This window comes from Dromiciops gliroides, chromosome 2 (genome assembly GCF_019393635.1).
Source record: "Dromiciops gliroides isolate mDroGli1 chromosome 2, mDroGli1.pri, whole genome shotgun sequence".
NCBI lineage: Eukaryota > Metazoa > Chordata > Mammalia > Microbiotheria > Microbiotheriidae > Dromiciops > Dromiciops gliroides.
Window position 1 is genome coordinate 373,374,422 of NC_057862.1, and position 23,070 is coordinate 373,397,491.

The 23,070-nt window shown below is 50.0% G+C and overlaps 1 protein-coding gene across 2 annotated transcripts in view; it reads right to left on the reverse strand.

Moving 5' to 3' along the window:
- Positions 1-2,455: 2,455 nt before the first annotated feature.
- The window catches only part of HM13 (histocompatibility minor 13), a 35,522-nt gene continuing 14,907 nt past the window's right edge, over positions 2,456-23,070 (reverse strand). Inside the window, exons 4-13 of one of the 2 annotated variants that reach the window (XM_043983389.1) lie at positions 17,794-17,882; positions 16,722-16,807; positions 16,458-16,583; positions 15,839-15,896; positions 14,450-14,533; positions 13,055-13,091; positions 10,962-11,064; positions 8,745-8,830; positions 4,024-4,218; positions 2,456-2,905 (exon numbers count right to left, since the gene is read on the reverse strand). In XM_043983389.1, coding sequence (XP_043839324.1) covers positions 4,068-4,218; positions 8,745-8,830; positions 10,962-11,064; positions 13,055-13,091; positions 14,450-14,533; positions 15,839-15,896; positions 16,458-16,583; positions 16,722-16,807; positions 17,794-17,882 — 820 coding nt within the window. In that variant the 3' untranslated portion in view covers positions 2,456-2,905; positions 4,024-4,067. The remainder of the gene's footprint in view (positions 2,906-4,023; positions 4,219-8,744; positions 8,831-10,961; positions 11,065-13,054; positions 13,092-14,449; positions 14,534-15,838; positions 15,897-16,457; positions 16,584-16,721; positions 16,808-17,793; positions 17,883-23,070) is intronic. The other variant, XM_043983390.1, reaches the window with a different exon arrangement.

Consider the following 23,070-nt stretch of genomic DNA (forward strand, 5'->3'; position numbering starts at 1 on the left):
TCCTGGATTTGTTGGCTGTAAGCCTAAGGTATGAGCTCCTGGGAAGGATCAGTTCGTGTCACCTCAATTAGGAAGAGGTCTTGCCGACATGGAATGCTGCTTATGCCCCTTCATGGAGTCCACGTTTTTAATGCCAATCCTCCAACAGCTGTTCTTCACCATCAACATACCAGCAGTCCTTGAACTCCCTCCTGAGTCCCTAGGGACCCAGGCTCAACTTTTTGGCCAAATTCCTCTTCTCACCTTTCCCCTCTCAGAGTGCTGGGATGAGAGTCACTACCTCTTACCTGGCCCAAGGGAACCTGGAGGGGATTTGAGAGAGGGTGGGGTATGTGTTGGGGGGGGGGGTTGGGGAGAAGGAGGGAAGGGAGGGCTTCAAGGACTCACCGGTAGGCTTTGGAAGCTGTGGGGTTTCAGGGAAGAGAAAGCTGAGAGTGAAATTCTGGAGACTAGGGCAGGTCCTGTTACTTTTATCTGGGAAAGGGAAACAACCCCTTTCTCTTTGCTTTAAAGGCTTTGAGATCCTTTCAGAGGGACAGGAAAATACTAGCTCTCACCCACACCATTCATTGGCAAGCATTCCTCTTGTTCTCCTGGCAGATAAATGGTGGTGGAGAGGGGACAGGCTATTCGGCTCCAGGGGATTAGGTGGTACAGCAGACAGAATTGGGTAACAGACACCCCAGCAGCTAAAATATCCCAGCTTTCCCACTCACTCACTGTGATCTTAAAGTTCTCTCTTTTCTGGAAGATTTTCTAATTTTCTCTTAGAAACCTAATTACTAGGTCATCTCTGAGGCTTTAGATTTTATTAATTGAAATCCAAGAGACCAAAGGGCCAACCTTAGTTTGACACCTTCCAACCACTAGGATGCCTACTCTCACTGACCTCCTTGGACACCTTCCACAGGATCAGGCACTTTCCCTGTCTGTGGTTGGTGCCGGGGCTGAGGGGGCCCGTGGGCCATCCCCACCCAGCAGCAGCTCCTCCTTCCTGCTGTTCAGGAAGCAGGCCCTATGATGCGCCGACTGCTTCTGAGTCATTTCCAAATCAGCACCCAGCTGCAGGGTGGGCAAGGCAAAACTGAGCTCACGTTAAGTGGGATCCCTGACTTTCAAGGACAGTTTGTCTCTGTGGCCCTGGTTGGGGTGGGGTCGCCTTTGTCTGAGGTCCAGCTGGGGCTCTTTGGTTTCTACTTAAAAAATATCAGTGGCCATGGGTCCCAAGGAGGGCACAGAAAAACCCATAATAGAATGTATTCATTATGGAAGAGGAAGATCTGACTTCTTATCCGGAGGCCAGACCCTAAGCCAAAACCTCTTCTTTACTCAAGAGCTGCCTGTGGCAAGGTAGCTGTCCAAGGTCAAACTCTGGGGCCTTAGCTCAAAGCAAAACTCACAAACCCAGGACCCTGGCCCTTTTAGCAATGGCTAAATGATAGGACATCCTGGCCAGAGAGGAGCCCTACTGGGATTAGTTGAGAGGATTCACAAATCAGACACATGTGGAAGGGATCTCAGAGGGTATCCAATCCCACGGCCCTTAAGCAGGAAGGCCCTCCACAGTACCCCTAAGTGGTCACTCGGGGGCCCCCTGAACACCTCAACTACCAGGGGGCTCACTCAGCCCCTGCCAAGGCAGCCATCGGTCACTCCTCTTAGCTCCACTTCTGATTTGTATGGAGCTGAGGTCTTCAGCCCTGCAACTCCCTGGGCAAGCAGGCACCCGTCTTCCCATGAAGGCAAACCTCTCCTGGGGTGAAGCACACTCAGGGCTGAAGAGTACTGTATGGAAAAGGGGAGGTGCCCGTGTGCATGGGCCTGAGCCCCCCTACCCTACCTTCTGACACCTCTCTGAACAGAGCTTGCCTTCGGATGGGAAGCTCTAGGGCCTGGAGCTAAAAAGCGGGTCCCTGATGAAGCAAGTTAGGCCTTTTATTCTTTCCTTCCTTCTCTCCTCTCTTTCTTTCTTTCTTTCCTTCCTTCCTTCCTCCCTTCAAAGTGTGTGGTGGGAGGTAGGCTGTGGACCAAGTACATGCTTGGAGCTCATTCTGCCCCCCCCCCTTATCTCAATACAGTCGGGGAAGAAAGGAGAGAATTCGGAGGAGCCTGCTGGGCTCTCTCTCTAGGGAAGGCAGGCTAGCAGGCACCACCTGCTGACTCCCTGCAATGCCTCTAAAGGCTCTTGCCCTTTTTCGAAGCTCTCTTCTCTGCTGTGGCTCCTGTGCATGCAGCAGAAAGAGAAGGCTGCTCTGGTCTGAGGCCTGAGCTTTGCTTAGGGCTGGGGCTGACTCCTGAGCTCCCAGAAAAGAACCATGTACATTAGCACCCAGCAGGAGTCCAGGAGAAGCCAAGCTTTGGAGGTCAAGGGGCTTCTACCCTCCAATGCCTCTCCCCAAGGCCTGAGGCAGGCGAAGTGGAGACAAAGACAGATGTGCTGCCCCCTTGTCCTCACTTTTCACTTGACATAGACTTTTAATGAGAGAGAGAGAGGGGTTCACGGTAATACAAAAAAATTTAAAAACCAGGCCCTCTCCCCACCTCCGCCGGCACCCTCCCCACAAAAGGTAGTTGGGGTCTCTGCCCAGTGCCGGGGAGAGAAGACACAGGAGGTACACGACCAGAAACAAAGAGAAAAATCCAAGGCTGGGCTCAGGAGGGAGAAGGGAGAGGAGCAGCCCGGCCTGAGCAGGGCAGCCTAAGGCCCAGAACATCAACCCCTGCTCTGCAGGGCCTCTGTCTCTCCCCCAGGTCCTGCAGGAGGGCCCCCGCCTGGCTCCAGGCCCATCCTTACTGCTCCTTCTTTTCCGTCTCAGTAGAGGATGACGATGGCGGTGGCGGCAGTGGTGCTCCCTCTTTGCACTCGCTGGCTGACTCTTTCTCCTTCTCATTTGTCTCCTCGTAACTGGAGGTGGAGAGAGGGAGGGAAGGGAGGGGAGGAATGTCAGGTCAGAAAAGTCCGGAGGGTTCTCAGAAAAGAGAGGCTTCCAAGGTGGGGACAGGATGGGGCAGGGGGTGGTGGGGAGTGGGAGGAAGGGTCACTATCACCACTGCTCCTCTACTTGCAGGCCAGAGAGAAGGGGAGGGACAGTTCAGATTCTTCTCCTGCCACCAGGAGATAACTGGAGCTCTGGCTCCAAACACAGTGAGGAAAGGATCAAATTTCAGCTTAAGACCCACTGCCTTTATTTTTGTAGCCACGGTGATGAATTCATACTCACATGATTTAGAGCTGGAAGGGATTTTAGAGACTATCTAGACTTAAACTCCTTTATTTTATAGATGGGGCAACCTGAAGTTAGTGGTTAAGTGACTTATCCAAGGTCATACCTCTAATAAGCAGCAGAGCAAGGATTTGAACCCAGGTCTCTCTGACTCCACATCCAGTGCTCTTTGCACTACACCTTGCCACCCCTTGGCTTCACTTCCTCGTTTCTCTTTGGCAGCAAACAGCGGGCCAGACAACCTCAGATCAAGCAGCCTCACAACAATTCTACCTTAGCCATCAGCTTGATGCATAAATTTCCCTCCCCTCATCCCAGGTCTTCAGTGGTAAGCATCAAATCCTCATGGATAGAGGACAGAATTCCTGCCTCTTGTGCCCCAGGCTCCACTGTGTGATTAGGTCACTTTGGATCAGCCATTTCTCTGTACCCCCATCTCTCCAACAGGGAGAAGGACTGTACCACAGCCCCCTTCTTATCTGCCCTGGAGGAGGAAGTGAGGTCTGCAAGGTGTTCAGAGTTCCCTAGAGAGGTGTTTGGCAAGTACAAGACGGCCAACTCACCAGAAAGATGAAGAGAGGCTCAGCCTGGAACCTCAGGTTATGGACAAGACAAAGGAAAAGAATGATCTGCTCCTCTTGGGTCCTCCCTGTGTCTAAGGCTGAAACTGGACAAGCCATGTTGGGGCTGACATTCCACCACTAATGGGTGCCCCAGGGAGAAAGGAGCCAGTGGCTCTTAGGGGCAGGGGGTGGGTGAGGAGGAAGGGCAAAGGAAGGTGAAGAATGGGATGCCCTACCTGACAGAGCAGAGGGGAAACAGAGGGAGAAAGGGCGCTGGGGACTACAGGGCGCTGGGGCTGTGTGGCCGGCGGCGGCGGGGGCAGGCCACATTCTGCTGCATGGAATCCGCAAGGCTGGCGGGTGAGCCCGAGACAGTGGGGAAGTGGGTAAGCCGAGGAGTGTGTGGCAAGATTTCAGCAGAAGATTCATAGCTGCAGGAAAGACAGAGAGCAAGAAGGGAGGGAAAAGAGGAGGAATCACAGAATCTTAGAGTTGTGAAGGATCTCAGTGACCAGTTAAGTCCAACCCCTTTGTTTTAGAGATGGGGAAACTGAGGCCCAGAGAAAGGAAGGGACTTAATCAAAGTCATATAGCAAGTCAGCGGTGGAGCTGGGACCAGGACTCCAGACAAGGGCAAAGGGAGACTTTTTCAAAAAGGAGATGGATGGGTGGGTGGGAGCTGAGGAAGGAGAGGAGAGAAGCAGGGAGCGAGAGCAAGGTTGGTGACAGGAAAGGAAGGCAGAATAATTCTACCCTTTCAAAAGCCTAGCGGTATTTCTTGCCTGCTTCCGCCTCCAGAGACAGCTAAGGCTGAGCAGGCATCAGTATGGACAGAATGACTGGAGGTATTTCATGTCATTAACAGTCTGGTATAATCCTCAGAGGCATGGGGACCTACACAGCCATTGGCTCTAAGAAGATTCTGGGGGGGGGATGTCAGAGAGGGTTAAAGGAGTTAGAGCTGGTGGGACCTTCCAGAATATTCAGTACAGCTTTTTTTGGGGGGCAGGGCAATGAGGGTTAAGTGACTTGCCCAGGGTCACACAGCTAGTAAGTGTCAAGTGCCTGAGGTTGGATTTGAACTCTGGTACTCCTGACTCCAGGGCCAGTGCTCTATCCACTGAACCACCTAGCTGCCCCAGTACAGCTTTTTAATTTTAAAATGAGGTAACTGGGGGCGGCTAGGAGGTGCAGTGGATAAAGCACTGGCCCTGGATTCAGGAGGACCTGAGTTCAAATCCGGCCTCAGACACTTGACACTTACTAGCTGTGTGACCCTGAGCAAGTCACTTAACCCCCATTGCCCCACAAAAAACCAAACCAAACCAAAACCAAAAAAATAAAAATAAAAAAAATGAGGTAACTGAGGTTTAGGTGGTCTTAACTTCAAATCTGCTGTTCTATTACATTACCCTGGCCCCCAGGGATTGGGGAAGAACAAAGTTAGCAAGAATTTGTGTGTGCATGTCAACGTGTGTGCATGTGTGTGTGTGTATGTCCATGCTGGAAAACAGTCTTAAGTAATCCCTAAGAGTGAGGTCCTAGAAGGTGGAGGTGCCTTCTAGCAGGTTTCTAACTTAAGAACCTGTCATCCATGGTCTCCATTCTTCCTACTCCCCCAGCTTCTGCACCTCCCCCGCCCAATGGCTTAAACAGCAACAGAAACTAGCTCTGTCTCAGCAGAGGATCAAGAATTGCAAAGGACCTCAGAGATCATGTCTAACTCCTCATTTTATAGAGAAAGAAGCCATGGTCCTGAGAGGGGAAGTGATGATTACATGCTCAAAAACCGCTCATATTTATTTAGAACCATAAGGTTTTCAAAGTACTTCATATATATTTGATCCTTACCACAACCCTGGGCAGTCAGTTCTATTGTTGTCCCCACATTAGAGATAAGGAAATGGGAGCAGGCAGAGGTTAAATGACTAGCCTAGGGTCACACAAGCTGGTAAGCATCTTGAGACTGATTTGAACTCAGGCCTTCCTGATTCCAGGCCCAGTGCTCTATGCACTGAGCCAGCAGCTGCCTCAATTTCTTGGGCGTGGTCATTGGCAGAGCTAGGATTCCAAACCAGGTTATCTGAACCCAGGAGTCAGGGCTGATGACATGGGTATATTCTAAACACTACTGGATTTCATCACTGAACCTCTTTTAGCCTCGGCTGCCTCCTCTGTAAAATGAAATGCTTAGACTAAAATTCCTAAAGTCCCTTCCAGCTCTAAATTAGGTTCTGACATTGCAGAAATAGGAATAATGATGAAGGTGATGATAATGTTTTGTCTACCTTAGAGGGTTGTAGTGAAAAGTACTTTTTAGAACTGTACAATGCATGGGAGTGGAAGCTATTGCTGTCAGGGCACTCTCTGAACCTGTGGTCCAGACTCAGTGCCCTTTTCTGCTAAAGCCCACTGCTGCCTTGACTGACTTGCCTCTCATGAACCCAGGCTATCTGTCCTCAGTGGGGCCCTGGCCTCCACCGCTCCCAGCACCTGCCTGCCATCAGGAGGGGGTGGGGGCCTGAAATGGAACCAAAGCCTAGGAGGGTGCCAGGGCCTGTCATATAAGGGATGGGGTGTGGGAGGCCTGAGAAGAGGGAACCAATATGCCCCTGTTTCTCCCAGCCCCAGGGTCTGGCCCACTCCCCTTTCCCCTTCACCCCACCAGGAGACACGGGGCTGTGACCGTGAGCCCTGCTGGCTTCCGGGGAGGGAGGGAGGGTGGTGCGGGGGTGGGGATGAGTCACGGGTGTGTCAGCAGCACGGCTCAGGGCGCCCAGGTGCACAGGAAGGCCAGGACCGGGACGATTGGTGCCTGCAGCACTGGGTTCCCAGAGAAACATCAAAGACTGAGCAGGTGGGGAAGGGACAGGGTGAAGGCCTGGCCAATAACCCGGAGGGATGCGGGTGGTGGTGCTGGGAGAGGGATGGGCCATGGCTGACCCCCCTGGGTGGCAGCTGCCCATGATGAGTTATTTTGAGGGTCCCTGGGGGTGCACAACTGCCCACCTGCCATCTCTTTGCAAGGCTGAAGGATAGGGGGTGGGGTGGGAAGGGAACAGGTCTCTGGAGCAGACATTGAGGGAGTCACACCAGCAAGGGGCGGGACTGTACTGAGGGTAGGACAAGTGTGGCCTTCAAGGCAGGCTAGGGGTAAAAGGGAAGGGTGCAGGAGATTAATTTATGTTCTGTCATAATTCTGATTTGAATCTAGAAGTCAGGATATTGAAATCACAAAAAGTCAGGAACTGACAGGACCTAGGACAGAGTCCTAGGAACATACATGTTGGAGCTGGGGGGGGGGGGGGCCGCCAAGAGGTCACCTGACCCAAATCCTTTGTTTTACAGAGAATACTGGGGGGGGAGGGGGGGTATACAGAGGAAAGGTGATCAGCCTAAGGTGACTAAGCTTCAGGGAGGAGGGGCTAAGAACCATCATCCCCAAGGGCCTACCCAGGATGCCTAGCCTCAAGCACAGAAGAGATGATGGTCCCCCAATCCTCTGCCTCCAAGGGCCATGCCTTGAATTATGCTAATGCCTTTTCTAAGAGAAGATCTGCCCCCCTCCAAATGACTCTACTGTCTGCCTTACTACTTAGCAAGACACAGAGGAAGATGGGAATTTTCTCCTAGAATTCTGTCTTCCTTCAATGCAGAAGCCAAGCCCATAGGGAGACATTTGTGGCCCTGAAAGATATGCAGAGCCTATGTATGGGTGGGCGGGTGTGGCTCCACCCTGGGACACTGTGTTTTAGGACTGTGGTCCTGGGAACAGCACCAGCCTGGACAGTCTCCCTGGAGACTATCTGGCCTTCCTACTCCCTATTTAGGTATGCAGCTGCCAGGTGCAGACCCCTGCCTTGTAGCCAGGGCTGGGGGCAGGTAAAAGGGGGAAGAGATGTAGATCTGCTTTTTAGCCATTTTTTTCAAAAGGGATAACCTCAGAGAATCCTTGGATGACAGAACATTAGCTATGGGTGTGAGTACAGAACACGGCACAGGGCAGCTGGAAGAGACCTTATGTATGATACAGACTATGACAAAGCTGAAACCCCAAATAAAGAATGTGAGAACTAGACCAGATCTTAGAGACCATCTAATTCAACTACGCCATTTTACAAAGGAGAAAATGGGAGGCCAGAGAGGAAAAGGACTTGCTAAAAGGTCAGCCAGTGGTGCCCAGGCCTCCCAGTCCCAGTCCCACGCTCTTTCTACTACCTCAAAAGCCTCCCTTTGGAATGGTCTATCAACAGCCTCTGTCAAGGGGAAGGATCAGAAGATCACAGATTGAGAGCTTAAAGGGAGCTCATATTACAGAGGAGGAAACTGAGGCCAGAGGCCCAAGTTTATATAGTTAGTATCAGAAGTGAGATTTGAATGCATATCTTCTGCCTCTAGGTCTGGCACTCTCTTCCCTAGGCCACATGGCCCTTTGGGGGGCCTGGGGCAGGGCTCTCCCAAGGTGTTTCTACACCTGAGACTCGGTCCTGGTGGTAGAAGCCATGTTTGTTTCAGTCTTAGATGGCTGTGGGAGTCAGGGAGCTCACTGGATCTGAGATGCCGCGTGTTGGACAGTCCACAAAAGCACTGTCCCTCCCCAGAGGAAGACAGTAGTCCAAGTCTTGCAGGGATGCCCCTGCTTGGTCCTCAGAATTTCCCAGGGGGAATGATGTGCCCTAGTTCAGTCGACTGCCATCCCAACCAGGTGGGGGGAAGGAGGGCTGGATCCAGAGCAAGACTGCCACCAAAACCCACAGACAGGCTCCCACGTCCTGGGAGAAAATTCCAGGGAGTGAAGTTTCCTGGGAGACGTGTACAAACAGCCCCCCATGCTTTTCCCCACAGCCCACAAGCTCGGTAAGGCACTGCGTCTAACCCTGAGGCCCACTGGCTGCACCTGTGAACACGCCCCGGGCCTTCGTGTGCTGTGGGAATGGGAGCCAGGTCCGCCCCTTACCTGAACATCTCCGTGACTTCTCCCTTTGCCAGCGCCACCAGCAGGGGGAAACCAATGCAGGCAGGGACCAGATAGAGCAATGCCGGCTGTGGGGGTGGAGGAGAACATAGAGATTTATCAGTTCCAGGAGGCTATGCTGGGAAATAAGGGGTTTTCCCTAGGAACTGAGGGAGAGCCTTGCACGAATGAGGGAACATGGGCCACGTCTGCTTCACAGAAGAGTTGGAAAACTACCTTAGCTGGGCTCTGATGCTAACTACTTGATCATGGGCCAGTCACTTAGTTTTCTCATCTGTCCAGTGAGAATAATGCTGCCCTACCTACCTTGAAGATGTGTTATTGGCAAAGTACTTTGAAAACTATAAAGCATTATAAAGCAGGGTGTGTGTGTGTGTGTGTGTGTGTGTGTGTGTGTGTGTGTGTGTGTGTGTGTGTGTGAGACACAGAGAGAGAAACAGCAAGATAAAGAGAGAGGGAGAGACAGAAAAAGAGAGGAAGATACAGAGAAGAGATAGAAAGAGGAGAGGGAAAAGAGAGAGGGAGGGAGGGAAAGGGGAATGGGGAAAGGGAGAGAGAGAGAGAGGGAATTAAGGAGAGTAAAAGAGAAAGAGAACAAGAAAGGAAGAGTGATAGAGGAGGGAAAGAGGGAAAGTGAAAGAGAAAAAGAGAAAGAGAGACTTCTCTCTCCTTTAAGGTCCCAGGGCTCCCAGTGCCTGATCCTTTCTTCCACACCTCCTCCACTGCCTGTTCTCTCCCAAGCTTCACATCTGAGTGGTCCTCATTGTTTGACTTTGGCAGGAAAATTCACTGCTGAAGAAAAGGGCCTGAGAACTGCTTTCTGAGCTGCTTCAAGGTCACAGCTAGAGGAGTGTTGTTACCTGCCCAAGGCTTTGCAGCAGACCCTTGGAGCTCATATTTCTTGGGGGAGATGGAGACGTGGGCCGATGGGGGTGGAGGGCTCAGGGGAGTATGTTGGTATCATTACCTTTGTCAGAGAGCAGGTATCCAGTGGGCCCTCCCCCTGCTCTCCCTACTCTGCAGAGTCCAGTTTTCCCTCATTTCCCCTTCCCTCTCTACAGGGACACAGCCTACAAAGATATGTCTTTCTCCACCAATGACACCTCTGGAAACGCTGGAGCCTCAGTTTCCTCATCTGTAGAATGAGGATTGGTTAGGTCGCCTTGAAGGTATTTTCCAGCTCAGATCATCTATGCCTTATTTTCTGGGACCCTGCACAGCTTCCTAGAGATACCTAGCTGGGTAGCAATACCAGGGGCTGGTGGCGGTTAGTGATGAATCTTGCCTGCCCAGGGAAGATCATCACCCCCACTCCCTCCAAAGATGGCGCTGCAAAATTTATCCAAAGTTGAAAAGGCAGAACTGTGGAGGGGCAGTGGGTCATGTGCCAGTCCCAGAGGTAGGAGGCCTCCATTGCAGTAATAGCTCTGCCAGACTGAGTATGTGACTCCAGGGGACTCATTTTCCTATACTTTGAGCCTCTGTTTCCTCGTCTGTAAAATAAAAGACTTTATAGTCATGCATTTCAGGGCTGGAGGGACCAAGAGAGAATTTGGTCTAATCTCCTCAGTAAGAAACTGAGGCCCATAGAAAGGAAATGACTTGACTGACATCTCAAAGGTCATACTGCAATCCAATACTCTTTCCACTATAGCCCCACTGTCCTCTCTCAGGTAAGGTCAGGAAGGATCAAAACAGACACAGAGAAAATGTTTTATTCAAAAGGAGTGTATGCCAGTCTATGGGATCATGATTCTATGACACTGGGGCTCACCCACTGAAGGGATGGCCACAGTGGAGAGTGCCACCTGCTGGCGAGTCCTGCTATCACCCCGTTTCTTTTTCAGATTTAAAATTAGCCACTAAAGTTTCTTTGGAGCCTTAAAGTTGCCAAAGAATTTTCTTCCTAAGAATCCTTTGAGCTAAGTGGTGCAAGTATCACGATGACCATTCTACAGATAATGAAACTGAGGTGCAGAGAAGTTAAGCCACTCCAGGTGGCTGAGGCTGACAGGACACGAATTTTTCACACTCTGTGTCGAGTGCTCTTTTGCTATGTCCTGCTGTCTCTTACCAGGCCATCCTAACATGGGGCTGAGGGCAGGAAGAGGTGAGGTGAGGGTGAAGAAGAGATGGGCAGCTGCTAGAACACCGCTCCTGGGCCACTCGCATCAGGAGTGGCTTGGCCCTGTAACTTACCTGAGCATGTTTGAAGACGTGCATAATGAAGATGGTGAGGCCCAGACCAAAGATGTATGCCACAAAGCTGGTGTAGAAGTAGGTGTGCGTGTTCTTCTTCAGGCTGCAGAGTGGATAAAGAGATGTATTAGGACAGTAGGTGACTTCCTGATTCTATTCCCTCCAGTGGGTCTTTGGTCCTCATGCTTTCAGGGGAAGGAGAAGACTGGAGCCCTTTGCTTTGCATGCTCTCTGCCCTCAAGAAATCTCTAGCATTTGTCTCCTCTTCTCCATCTCAATGGCTCCCACCTTAGCGCAGGTCCTTGGATAATCACGGAAGCCTCTGGTCTCTTCTCCTACAACTCCTCCTATCCACAATACCTGAGTCAGTCCCCTATAGTCCAGCTCTGAAAATACCCCCCCTCCTCAAGAATCGTTCCCTGCTTCTTTAGTGCTTACTGGGTAAAGGTCACACTCTTGCAGCCCTCCACAATCTGACCCCAAACTACTTTTCCAGCCTCATTTTCCACTACTCCCCTTCATGCTGATCTCCAACCAAAACCAAACTGATATTCTTGGCCCCTCTGATTCCATGCTTTCCTGTGGCTCTGTCCTTACTTTTCTTCTACTTCCTGGACTACCCTTGTTCCATCTCTAGCCCCTGAAACCCCAAAAGTGCTCCCTCTTTGGCGAACTTTTTCCTTTCCCCCTCTAGTTATTGGTGAATTTTGCCTCAAATCTTTCAGATCTCTGAACTGACTACCTCCTGTGCATTTGCCACATTCTGTCGTGTACTTGTATTTTGTGTACATGTCTTGTTTTCCCTTTTAAACTGTGAATTCTCTAAGGGTAGGGTCTGTGCTTTGTTTCTCATAGTACCAGCCCAAACACACTGCTTTGTATGTGTAAGGTGCTCAGGCAAGGCTGGCTGCAATGAACTGAGCTGACTTTATCTCCCTCCCATAAATGGCATGCTAGTTATTGTCTGACACAGACTCGAATGGGATTCTGAGTCTCTTATCTCAGCTGCTTCAAAATTCATTATTTTAAACATTCCAGGTAAAGAGTGAGGGGCTTTATGACAGACCCTCGTTAAGTGTCTGCTGAACTGAACTGGTCACCAAGGCTGGGGGCCCCAGGAAGGCAGGACCTGTCTTATACAAAGTTGAGCCCAGTGCCCTGCATACAGTGATTTCAAAATGCTCACTTGGTGTTCAAGGACTGAAGTTATAATAGAGCCTCAAGTCTCCTTTTATGATCTAATCTTTCCCTCTACCTCCCTGCCAACACCAAGATTTATTCTGGGCCCACAATGTGGCCCTGCCTGGTCTAGGCTGGGGAAGACCTTCAAGATTCTTCTACTGATTTTCTAGGTCTGGGCCTCTGGCTGCCAACATTAAACCTTGTCTTCCCTCCAGAGGATAAAGTGACTCTAGGGTGGTAGACAGGAGAATGTGCTTGTTACCCTGGGTCGAATACTTCCCCTCCCCCACCTCAGCTTCTACCTGTCTAATGAGGAAGTTGGAATACAGAGTATCTCAGGTTTTTTTTGGTGAGGCAACAAGGGTTAAGTGACTTGCCCAGGGTCACACAGCTAATGTCAAGTGTCTGAGGCTAGATTTGAACTCAGGTACTCCTGAACCCAGGGCCAGTGCTTTATCTACTGTGCCACCTAGCTGCCCCCTCTCAGGTTCTTTTAAATTAAAAAAAATTTTTTGGAGGGTGGGTGGGTGGGCAATGAGGGTTAAGTGACTTGCCCAAGGTATCACAGCTAGTAAGTGTCAAGTGTCTGAGGTCACATTTGAACTCAGGTCCTCCTGATTCCAGGGTCGGTGCTCTACCCACTGAGCCACCTAGCTGCTCCCAGGTTCTTTTAAATTCTAAGAGAATTCTATTCCAGACCTTGAGACTAAGTCTGACGCAGCCCAGGGCTGCCTATCTCCCCATTGCCTAGCTTGGCTTGTATAGATTTCAGGCGCTTCCTTTCAGGAGTGTGGTGATGACATTCTGGGCGGAGAATGGAGGTGGGATGCTGGAGGTAGTATGGAAGGGGACTGGAGCTAGCTTTGGCTCAGGACACCTCAGTTCTCGTTTGCCTGAGTCTCTGGGCTCACCTGATGTCGAAACGCAGAAGCAGCGCAATGAAGATACCTAAGGGTCGAAAGCGAGAGTCAGAGACTGGGAGTAGGGGTGGGGAGGACAGGGATTGGAGGGGGTGGGCCAGGGATATGGGTGCCTTAGCCTCAACACATCTTTAAGCTTTCGGATCATCATCTTCACCTGTAAAAGGGAGGGGGCCAGGCTACGTGGTCTCTACGGTTCCATCCTATAAAAACACAAGGCACCTTCCAGATGCATGTGGGTGTGGGGGGAGGAGGGAGAGCAGCCCCCAGGGCTGACATGCAGAGACCAGAAGGGCTCTTGGGGCTTTGCATGTGGGGGGCAGCGCCACCTGGTGGCCAACACCAAGCAGTGCTGGCTCGGAGAGCCTGGCTTTCCAGACAGGCTTTCCAGCTGACTCCTCACTCCTGGACTCAGGGCAAGCTGCTTCCCCATGCTGGTTTCCTCCTTTGTCAAATGCATAATAATCACGAGGCCGTCATGAGGATCAAACGAGAATGGCCTGGAAAGGGCTTTGAAACTGCAAAGTGCCCATGACGAGGACGAGGTTGTGGCCAAGTCTTTTCCCTGGGCGAGGCTCACTTCTCTTGATTCTGACCCAAGAGTCCAGTCCTTTCAGGGTGGGCCAGTCTGAGCTCTTCCGGACTGCCCGGCAGCCCCACTGTGTGCAACCAAGTCTGGTAGCACCTGTGCAGCTAAGGGTCAGATTCACAGACCTGTAGGAGGTCCCTGTCAGGAATGTCTAGGGGCCCAGGGGGAGGCACATACATGCCACCTTTCATCCAAACACACAAAATACCATTCAGGCATTCATTGCTGGGCACATGTACTCATGGCTGGTTACAAACACACTTAAGCAGCAGTCTCAGATCCCAGCACCGTCCTTGGCACTTGGCACGGGAGGAGGAGCAAAGGCCTGTCACTTCATCAAGAGGCTGAGTCACCCTTTCTGGAGCCTCCCAGTCTGGCTGGGTACCCATCTGATCAGGGCTGATGGGGCTCCAGAGAAAGAACTTTCTAAGGGCACCTTCCCTCCACGGCTGCTTGGGGGTTTCCAGCCCCAGAACCTGCATGGCCCATTTTGTGGCATGAAAGTGGTGTTGGAGCCCCAACTCCAACACCAGCTGACTGGCCAAATCATTTCCTCTCTCTGGGCCTCAGTTTTCTCAGGTGCCAAACGCAGAGAACAGTATTTACTCAGCCTCCTTCACAACAGTAGCACAAATGTTTTATCAGGAGCTCTAGAACACTAAGAAAAAGGAGTATGAAGAAGGAACCTGGCTGGGGGCGGCGAGAGTGAGGTGGCACTGTTTCCTCTTTCTCTCAGGATAGACTCTCCTCTGGTCACTGACGGCTCTCCCCACTCACCCCCAAACCTCAAGTGTTACCTGGAATGACAATGTCTCCCAGGCCCAGCATGGCGAAGTTGTCAGCCTCCAGCCCCTTCTCCAGCAGGTCTTGGGGGAAAACCACTGCAGGAGAAAAGGAGCAGGGGGTAGGGCCTTAGTCTTTGGTCAGGCAAAGCTCCTAGGAAAGCAGGGCAGAATACTCGGGATGGGGTACCCGTGCTTGAGAAGTTCGAACAACGACTTTGAGAAATCAAAGAGCCCTCAAGCAAGGAGTCAAAGGCCCCGGGTTCACCTGCATCAGCTGTGCCACCTCGGGCAAAGCCCTTTCCTACTCTGGGCCCTTTCCTGTGAGAGGAAGCATGACGTCATGGAAAGGAAGTTGAGTCCCATGACTTGGAGCAGCTAGGTGTCACCGTGGCTAAGAACATGGGACTTGAAGTTAGGAAGGCCCAAGTTCAAATCTAGCCTCAGATTCTTACTAGCTGTGTGACCCCAGGCAAGTCACTTAATCCTCTTTTTGCCTCTGTTTCCTCATCTGACGATCAAAAGAAATCTCATATATAGGGCTCTGTAAATCTTAAAGCTCTCTACAAACGTTAGCTACTGTTATTACAATGATGATTCATTTCTCAGCTTCAGTTTACTCATCTCTAAAAGAAGGTTACTGAACTGGATGAACTCTGAGGTCCCTCCTATTCAAATGAGGATCATCACAGCTGCATATCTTATTTCACAAGGCTATGATGAGAAAAATGTTTGGTAAAGTGCTACATCCGGGTGAATTGTTACCATTTTTAGTATCAGTTACTACTGGAGAGGTGGGCTAGATGATCTCTACGGCTCCTGCCACCTCCAAAAGCTGTGATCCTGTGAATTCAGCCTTGCCACTGGTGACATGGGACAGTTATACTGAACATGCCTAAGCAAAGGGCCACGGGCCCAATTCCAAAGGAAGAAAGGACAACGGACGTCCTGACACCCTGGGACAACCCTTGAAGCAGGAGCTCTGGGGTCAAGTAGGGTGGGCCTTCCCACAGCCTGTGCCCATTCCCGACTAGTGCCGTTGCTCACACTCTTGTGTGCACCTTCCTTCTCCATTAACATTTTCATTTCCCCCTCAGCACTTGGGCTTAAAAAAAACCACCAGTGCATGTACAGGATGGGGAGATCCCACTTCCCTTGACTAAGCGTCAATTTCATCAACAAGAATGGGGATAACCCTTACCCTTACAGAGAGGGGATGAGGATCAGATGAGAGAAGGAATAGGAAAGTTCTTTGGAAAATCTAAGTCCAGTGAAGTGTTATTGGTATAAGAGTTGGGCTGGGGCCTTCAGTGGGGAAGAGTTTAGCCCTGAGAATACTGCTAATTACTAAAGAGAACAGGACCCAGGGGATATGGGCGATCCCTTGGGCAGAGTTTTACTCACATTTTATTGGTGCCTCAAAGGACTTGGCCACAGTTACCATCACATTGGTGCCAAAAACCTAGGAGTAAGAGAGAACCAGAAGGCAGTGAGAGGGAAAGCTGCTTACAAACCCCATTCAACCAAGGGACTTTGGCATCATCGGGAAGGAACTGGGACTTCTCAGAAGCTCCTCTCCATTCTTTGCCCCACCAGACCTTGGTCAGGGCACTTAAAAACCAGCACTATTACACTGACCTTAAGAAACCATAGTGTTGGAACAGAGACCTGGATTAGGCACCAGAAGGCCTTGGTTTGAGGTATGGCTCTGACAATGACTAGCTGTGAACCTGGAAAGGTCACACTTCCCCTCTCTGATCCTCAGTTTCTCCCTCTGTAAATTAGGTTAGGCTAGATGAGATCACTAGATCTAGAACAGGAAGGGACTGCAGTTACCTAGAACAACCCCCTGGTTTTATTCACACAGATGATGTCTAAGGTCCCTCCCAGCTTCAACGTTTCTTTGACATCTTTTTCTGTGAAATAGGGACCAAACGTCCTAGGAACAGGAAGAGCTGCGGGAACTCCAGCCTGACTCCTGCAGCCCATCCACCCTGGGAAGCCCCAGCATGGGGCAGCTCACCCAGAAAATGTCGTAGACAAAGAGGCCTCCAAGCAGGATGCAGCCTGTGCTGACATTATTGAGGTGCAGGAGCTCCACTCCATTGAGGGAGAAGGCCAGGCCAAAGAGGTTGTTGGCAATCCAGTGCTGTTGGAGAACAATGTACCCCCACCCAGCCCAGGATGTGAAGCATGCTCCCGAGGGGAGCTAGCATCCTCCCTCTTACCTCCTCCCATCCATCAGGCAAAGGGGGTGCTCCCACAGTCCAAGCCCCGTCCCCCTCACCTTCCTTAGCAGGTACCAGACTCCGATGACACTGCTCAGGGTCAGGCACACGAGATCCTTACTGTCAAACTCATAATTGACAATTTCTGCAGCAATAGGGGTGGGGGGAGGGAGGAAAAAGATGGTCAGGTTCAGGCCCTTTGAGGGAATGAGTCTGTTTTCTTGATCTTCAGGCATTTGTGGGGAACAAGAGGCACGTAATGAGGGCTGCAGTAATAAAGAAGAAACAATGCTTGCTAAGAAACTGGCTCCTTTTAAGGATTAGCCATATCCTTATTAAGGATGGGGCAAAACTTTTCTCCTGAACCAAACACACTTGGCAGCTCTAAGGTGAAGACAAAGGAGAAGAAGAACAAGGTCAAGAATAAAGAAACAGGAGAAAGAACAATTCCATTTCATTCAACCAAAATGTATGAAGCATTGACAGGGCATTTCAAGCCCTTTGCCAGACAATTTACATTTTAGATAAGATGTGATCTTTGCCACCCTCATGGAACCCAGAGTCTTACAGGGGAATAAAACATAGATAGATACAGCCATAATCCACAGTATTGCATAATGAGTGCACCAGAGAGGTATAAACTGAGCACTACTGAGGCCAAGGTGGGTCAATCATTACCCACAGGAAGGAACCTCCATCCATCCATCCATCCATCTGTAAATCAATAAGCATTTGTCTCTTTCATGTGCCGAGCTGCAAGTTGGAAGACAAGTAGAACAGTCTCTGCCTTCAAAGAGCAGGGACTCCATCCTTTATTCTCCTAATACATAGGAAATAGTTTTGGAAGGGAGGGTCCCAGTAGCAGGGGGTGTGTGAAGGATTCTGGCACACAGCACGAGCTTAATAAATGTCAGCTGTGCTAGAGGGAAAGACAGTGGCCCCTTAGAGGCTGGAACCTATGGCACGACCCTGGAGCTGGAAGGAGGATGCAGGAGATGGAATGCTTCAAACATGGTGGCCCAAGGCCCGAGGAGATCCTCAGAGATAGAAATTACTGAGGAAGGGAAAAAGAAATAAAAAGGCAATCAATTCCTTCATCTGGCCTAAAGGCATGTTGTCTTAAGCACCTACCTTCCTTATTCTCCCCTGAGCCTTGTGTGAAGAGTAGCTGATACTGCTTGTTGGGGAAATTTCCTGGGAAGAATTTGTTCATGATGGGGCTGGAAGAGAAGGGAAGGTAAGACTCACATCAAAATAGGCACGACCAGTGAGCATCAGCCTGGGAGACAAGAGGCCCCGAGACTCCTCCCAGCCTGGTGAATCTGGGCCAATAGAAAGAGCAGACTTGGCGTTACAGGTTCATGGGGTTTAAAGGTAGAAAGGCCATTAGACAGAACTTAGTCAATTTCCCTCTGAGAGACAAGGGGACTGAGGCTCAGAGGTGTGAGGTGATTTGCCTGTGGCCACAGAGAGTGAGCACAACATGCTGCCTGGATAATGTGAGGGAAATTTCAGTGGTCACACCTATTTGGATCTCATCCATGCCCTCCACACTTAGGGTTCAGTGCTGGAATTCAGAACCTTCCTCTGGAGCAGCAGAAAGATGCCAGGCCAGAAGTCAAGGGGCTTAGAGTTGGGTCCCAGACTTGCCATTTATTAGTCATGTGACCTTGGGCTAAAGTTACCCCCTTCTCTGGACCTGTGTGTCTTCACTTTTAAAATGGAGATTATCCTTCTTGCTCACCTGCTACGAGATCCATGACAAATCAATCTGCAAACTGCATAGTGCAGTTCCCTGCCCTTTGTCTCAATGTTCCTTTCAGTAAAATGGGATCATCACAGGACTAAGCGTTACTCTGTGAGTTCCCCAGACATGAGAAGGACATTACTGATTCTTGCTTAAAAGCTAGGAACCAAAGAAACACAAATGCTTTGAAATTTACTGCCGGGAGAGTTGATTTTCATAGGAGTAGCAACGTATTTTCAAAATCTTTCAAAGTGTTTTTCTCACAGCAGTACTGTAAGGCGGTTACTATTATTGTACTACTTTTACAAAAGAAGAAACTGAAGGTCAGAGAGGTTTCTGGGCTTTCTAGGAAGTGATGGAGTGACTTGAGTCAAGCCTCCACCCCAGATCTCCTTACTCTATCTGTGGGGTTCTTTCCACACCTTGGCATGTTTACAAGATTCTGAATCAAAAGACAGATTATTTTATATTTAACAGTTCATTTTGTCAACTTCTAATCCTCTAAAAACTGGTAATCTACACGAGGCTCATGGCAAATGAATTCTCTGGGCCTTGGGTCTTTTTTCGGTAAAAGGGAGGCCTTTCTTTTTCTTTTGCTATAGCCTGAGGATCCTCTCACCCAAGGTCCTCAAACACCCCGTCTTCCAGAGCTGGGGGTGGGGTTGCACCTATCTGCACCTTCAGGACAATGGCCCAGGTATAGTCATCTGTCTTTCAACTGTGATCTAGGCAAACCCTTATTCCCTTGTCCCAGGTCATCTCAAGTTAGGTCTTACACTTTCTCTTTGGAAGCTAAAATATCTTTTTTTTTTTTTGCAAAAGATTACCTTTTTTTTTTTTTGGTGAGGCAGAGGGTTAAGTGACTTGCCCAGGGTCACACAGTTAGCAAGTTTTAAGTGTCTGAGGCTGGATTTGAACTCAGGTCCTCCTGAATCCAGGGCTGGTGCTCTATCCACTGAGCCACCTAGCTGCCCCGAAGCTAAAATATCTTAAAATCAAGGTCCAGGGCTTTGAGCATTTTTCCCAGTTTTCCTTTTCTGTGAAAATCTCTTGAGTCCTAGAAAGTCCTGCAATGGTCTAGGAGAAAGTGGTGCTGGAGGTGGGGGTCTTTTCAGCAGGTGTTTCTTGTCATCTTGAGCAGACTCGGGAAGTGTGAGGTGGCAAGCTAAGAGAGCCTGACTCCCCTGCCCCAGCACCTTGATAATGAAGACTGAGAGCCTCTCCCAGAGGCAGAGGGGTGCTGCCACCCCTGGATAAGCTGGGCTGCCCACAGCTTTGGCTCTAGCCTGGGCCTTCCTCCTTTAAGAGTCCTTTGACTTGGCATCTTGCTTAAGTCTTTATGTTTGGTGGGGAGGGAAGTCCTGGTGCTGGATGGCAGGATTTTCTTTAACTCCTGGCAGCTCTTCTTTTTCATTCCTGATAAATCTAGCCTCCTGTCCTGAGGGGGCTGGATGCAGTGTGGGGGACCTGACCTGGCCTATCTGAGCTCTTGCTCTTAACTCCTTGGTCCTAAGAAACAGACCCCTCTTCAGTTCTGATTTGCTCTGCAGAGCAGCATCTTCCAGGTCTGCTGACTGCCTGCACCTGCTCTCCCAGAGCCTAAGGACCAATTAACTGAGAGAACACGGGGAGGGGGATTCTCCTTCATTCTTCCTCACAAAGGGGTTGTTTTTGGAAGAATGGGTTGGAAGTCCTTCTGCCAGGCTGGGTGGCTGTGCAGAGCCTCATGTAAGCTTGTGTGGATTTGCAACTCACCCCCTCTCTGAAGCTCTTCTGGACAGGGAGGGGAGGCTGGTGCATAACTGTGTCTAGTGAGAGGTGCTTTTTCTCTCTCCCCAAGATCTTCACACAGCTGTGGATACGGAACAGGGGAGGCTCCTTCTGTGTCTGGTCTGGATTAGAGGGCTGCTTAGCTGTCAGCCAGGAGCAAAGAGGCAGAGAGTGCTCCAAGGATGGCGATTCTCACCCTTTAGATGGCCCCCCTGCTCAGGCCAGTTCACTTACAAAGGCCTAACTTGGCAAGTGGGAAGGGTGGGCTCTAACTACAATGTGAATCTGATGCACTTGGGACTCCAATGTTTTCAAATTGGGAAGAAGAGCCTTTGCCTTCAAAAAGTGGCTATGCTTTGCTGTGAGATGTGTGTGTGTACACGGGAGTATCTTTTTGAAATGTGCTGCTAAGGAGAGAGCCAGAGTGGAGAAATCATTCAAGGATACCCAGAGCAGAAGTAAGAGCTATGCTGGAGCACTGGGAAGCCCAGGCTGTGCACATTACACAAGGGGTGGGAAGAATCAGAAGGGCCAAAATGAGTGGTTTTGCTGTTTCACGTCCTAACGTCTGACATTGGACAAATGTACAGTTAAGTGCTTAATAAACTTTGGTTGGTGTCACAGAATCAGAGAGCTGGAAGGGACCTCAGTGGCCATCTGGTCTCAACTATCCGCCAAGGGAGTCCCCACTAAGAAATATTCCAAGAGCCAACTAGGTGGTGCAGTGGATAAAGCACCAGCCTTGGATTCAGGAGGACTTGAGTTCAAATCCGGTCTCAGACACTTGACATTTACTAGCTGTGTGACCTTGGGCACGTCACTTAACCCTTCACTGCCACACACGCACACACCAAAAAAAAAAGAAAAAATAAGAAAGAAAGAAAAGAAAAATTCCACAAGTGGTCCCCTAGCCTTGGGGGCCTGATGACCTCCACGGAAGGGAATCTACTACCTCCTGGCAGTGGCTCTCACACTTTCTGGTGTCAGGACCCCTAGACAGCTTTTGCATTTGTGGCTTAAATCGATCAATATTCACATTTGCAATAACCTTTAGTAGTATGTAAGGTTTTGACCTCACAGCCCTCTCCCCAGCCCCCAAAGGGGATCTTCAGGAAGCCAGAGTCGGGGTGGGGGGAGATCCCCAGACCACTTCTTGAGAGTCCCTGCTCTGGAGCCAAGTCGTTCCACTTTTGTTCTTTTTTTTTTTTTTTTTTTTTTTTTGCAGGGCAGTTGGGATTAAGTGACTTGCCCAGGGTCACACAGCTAGTAAGCGATAAGTGTCTGCGGCTGGATTTGAACTCAGGTCCTCCTGAATCCAGGGCCGGTGTTCTATCCACTGTGCCACCTAGCTGCCCCAGTTGTTCCACTTTTAGACGGCTCCAAGTTTAAAAAGTGTCTTCTGACATTTAGTGTAAAGTTGCCTTTTGGCCACTTCCACTCAGTGCTCCTGGTTCCACCCTCTGAGGCCAAACAGAACAAGTGTAATCTCTCCTCTATGTGACTGACTTTCAAATGCTTAAGCACAGCTATCACATCCCAGTTTTTTCTTCAGGCCTAAATAAGCCCACTTCCTTCAACTGATCCTTGTGACATGGATGCAGACTACCCTCCTCTTTTAACTCCCCAGCTTATTTATCAATGTGCTTCTTAAAGTCTGGCACCTAGAACTGAACTGATACTCCAGAGGTCTGATGAGGTGTGAGGTCAGCAGGTCTGGCGCTCCTCAATTCTGGATGCTTCATCCTCTTATTGCAGCCCAACAACACACCAGCTTTCCTAGCTGCCCTATCACATGGCTGCTGCATATCGAGCTTGCAGGGCCACTAAAACTACCAGACTGTTTTCAGGACAGCTCCTTTCTCTCCATGCCTCCCACATCTTATTCTGGGGCCAGGACTCCCTCATTTATCTCTGTCTTTATCAAATTCAGCCCAATGCTCTAGCCTTTCAACATTGCCTGGGACCCTGCCTGCCACTGCATCTATCAGCTCTCCCTCCGGGCTTGGAGTTTTGAGGAACGTTAGCTTTGAATGCAATTAAGCAGGTGCTCAGGCACTACCTTCCCTAAGGACCAGCTGTAGGCTGGGACTGAGACTCTGCAGCTTGGGAGAACCTTTGAGAGCTCAGGTTCCAGTGGCCAGAATTGCCCAGTACCATGGATCAGCTGCATGCCACAATGAGGCAGAGCCCGAGGGCTGTGCAGGACACTGACATCAACACACAATTCAAGCTGAAGAGCGTCTATTAGGCAGGAGATTTAAGAACAAAACTCAAGTTCAAATCCTCAAGGGCTGACGGTCTCAGAATTCTTCATCTAATTTGAACAAAGGGATGATGAGGGGAGGCTAGGTGGTGCAGTGGATAAAGCACCAGCCCTGGATTCAGGAGTACCTGAGTTCAAATCTGGCCTCAGACACATCACATTCACTAGCTGTGTGACCCTGGGCAGGTCACTTAACCCTCATTGCCATACCAAAAAAAAAGACAAAGGGATAATGAGCTAAAGAAATGACAACAAAATACTGCAAATGAAAAGTGGGAGGCGGGAGGGGGAGAGAAATTTTTATGTATCTCACAGTCCAGAACCCACGGAATGGTTCTCTCACCTGAGGATCCTTTTCTGTTCTTACAAGTATCTTCCTCTTAGGTACATGACCATCAATTTGCGAGGTATTAAACTAGCTAAAATGGAGCTAAATAACACAGCTGGTGGCTTAGTGGATAGAGCACCATGCCTGGAGGCAGGAACACCTGAGTTCAAATCCAGCATCAGACGCTTCTTGTGTGACCCTGAGCAAGTCACTTAAACCTGTTTGACTTCAGTTCCTTCTCTGTAAAATAAGCTGGAGAAGGAAATGGCAAACAACTCCAGTATCTCTGCCAAGAAAACT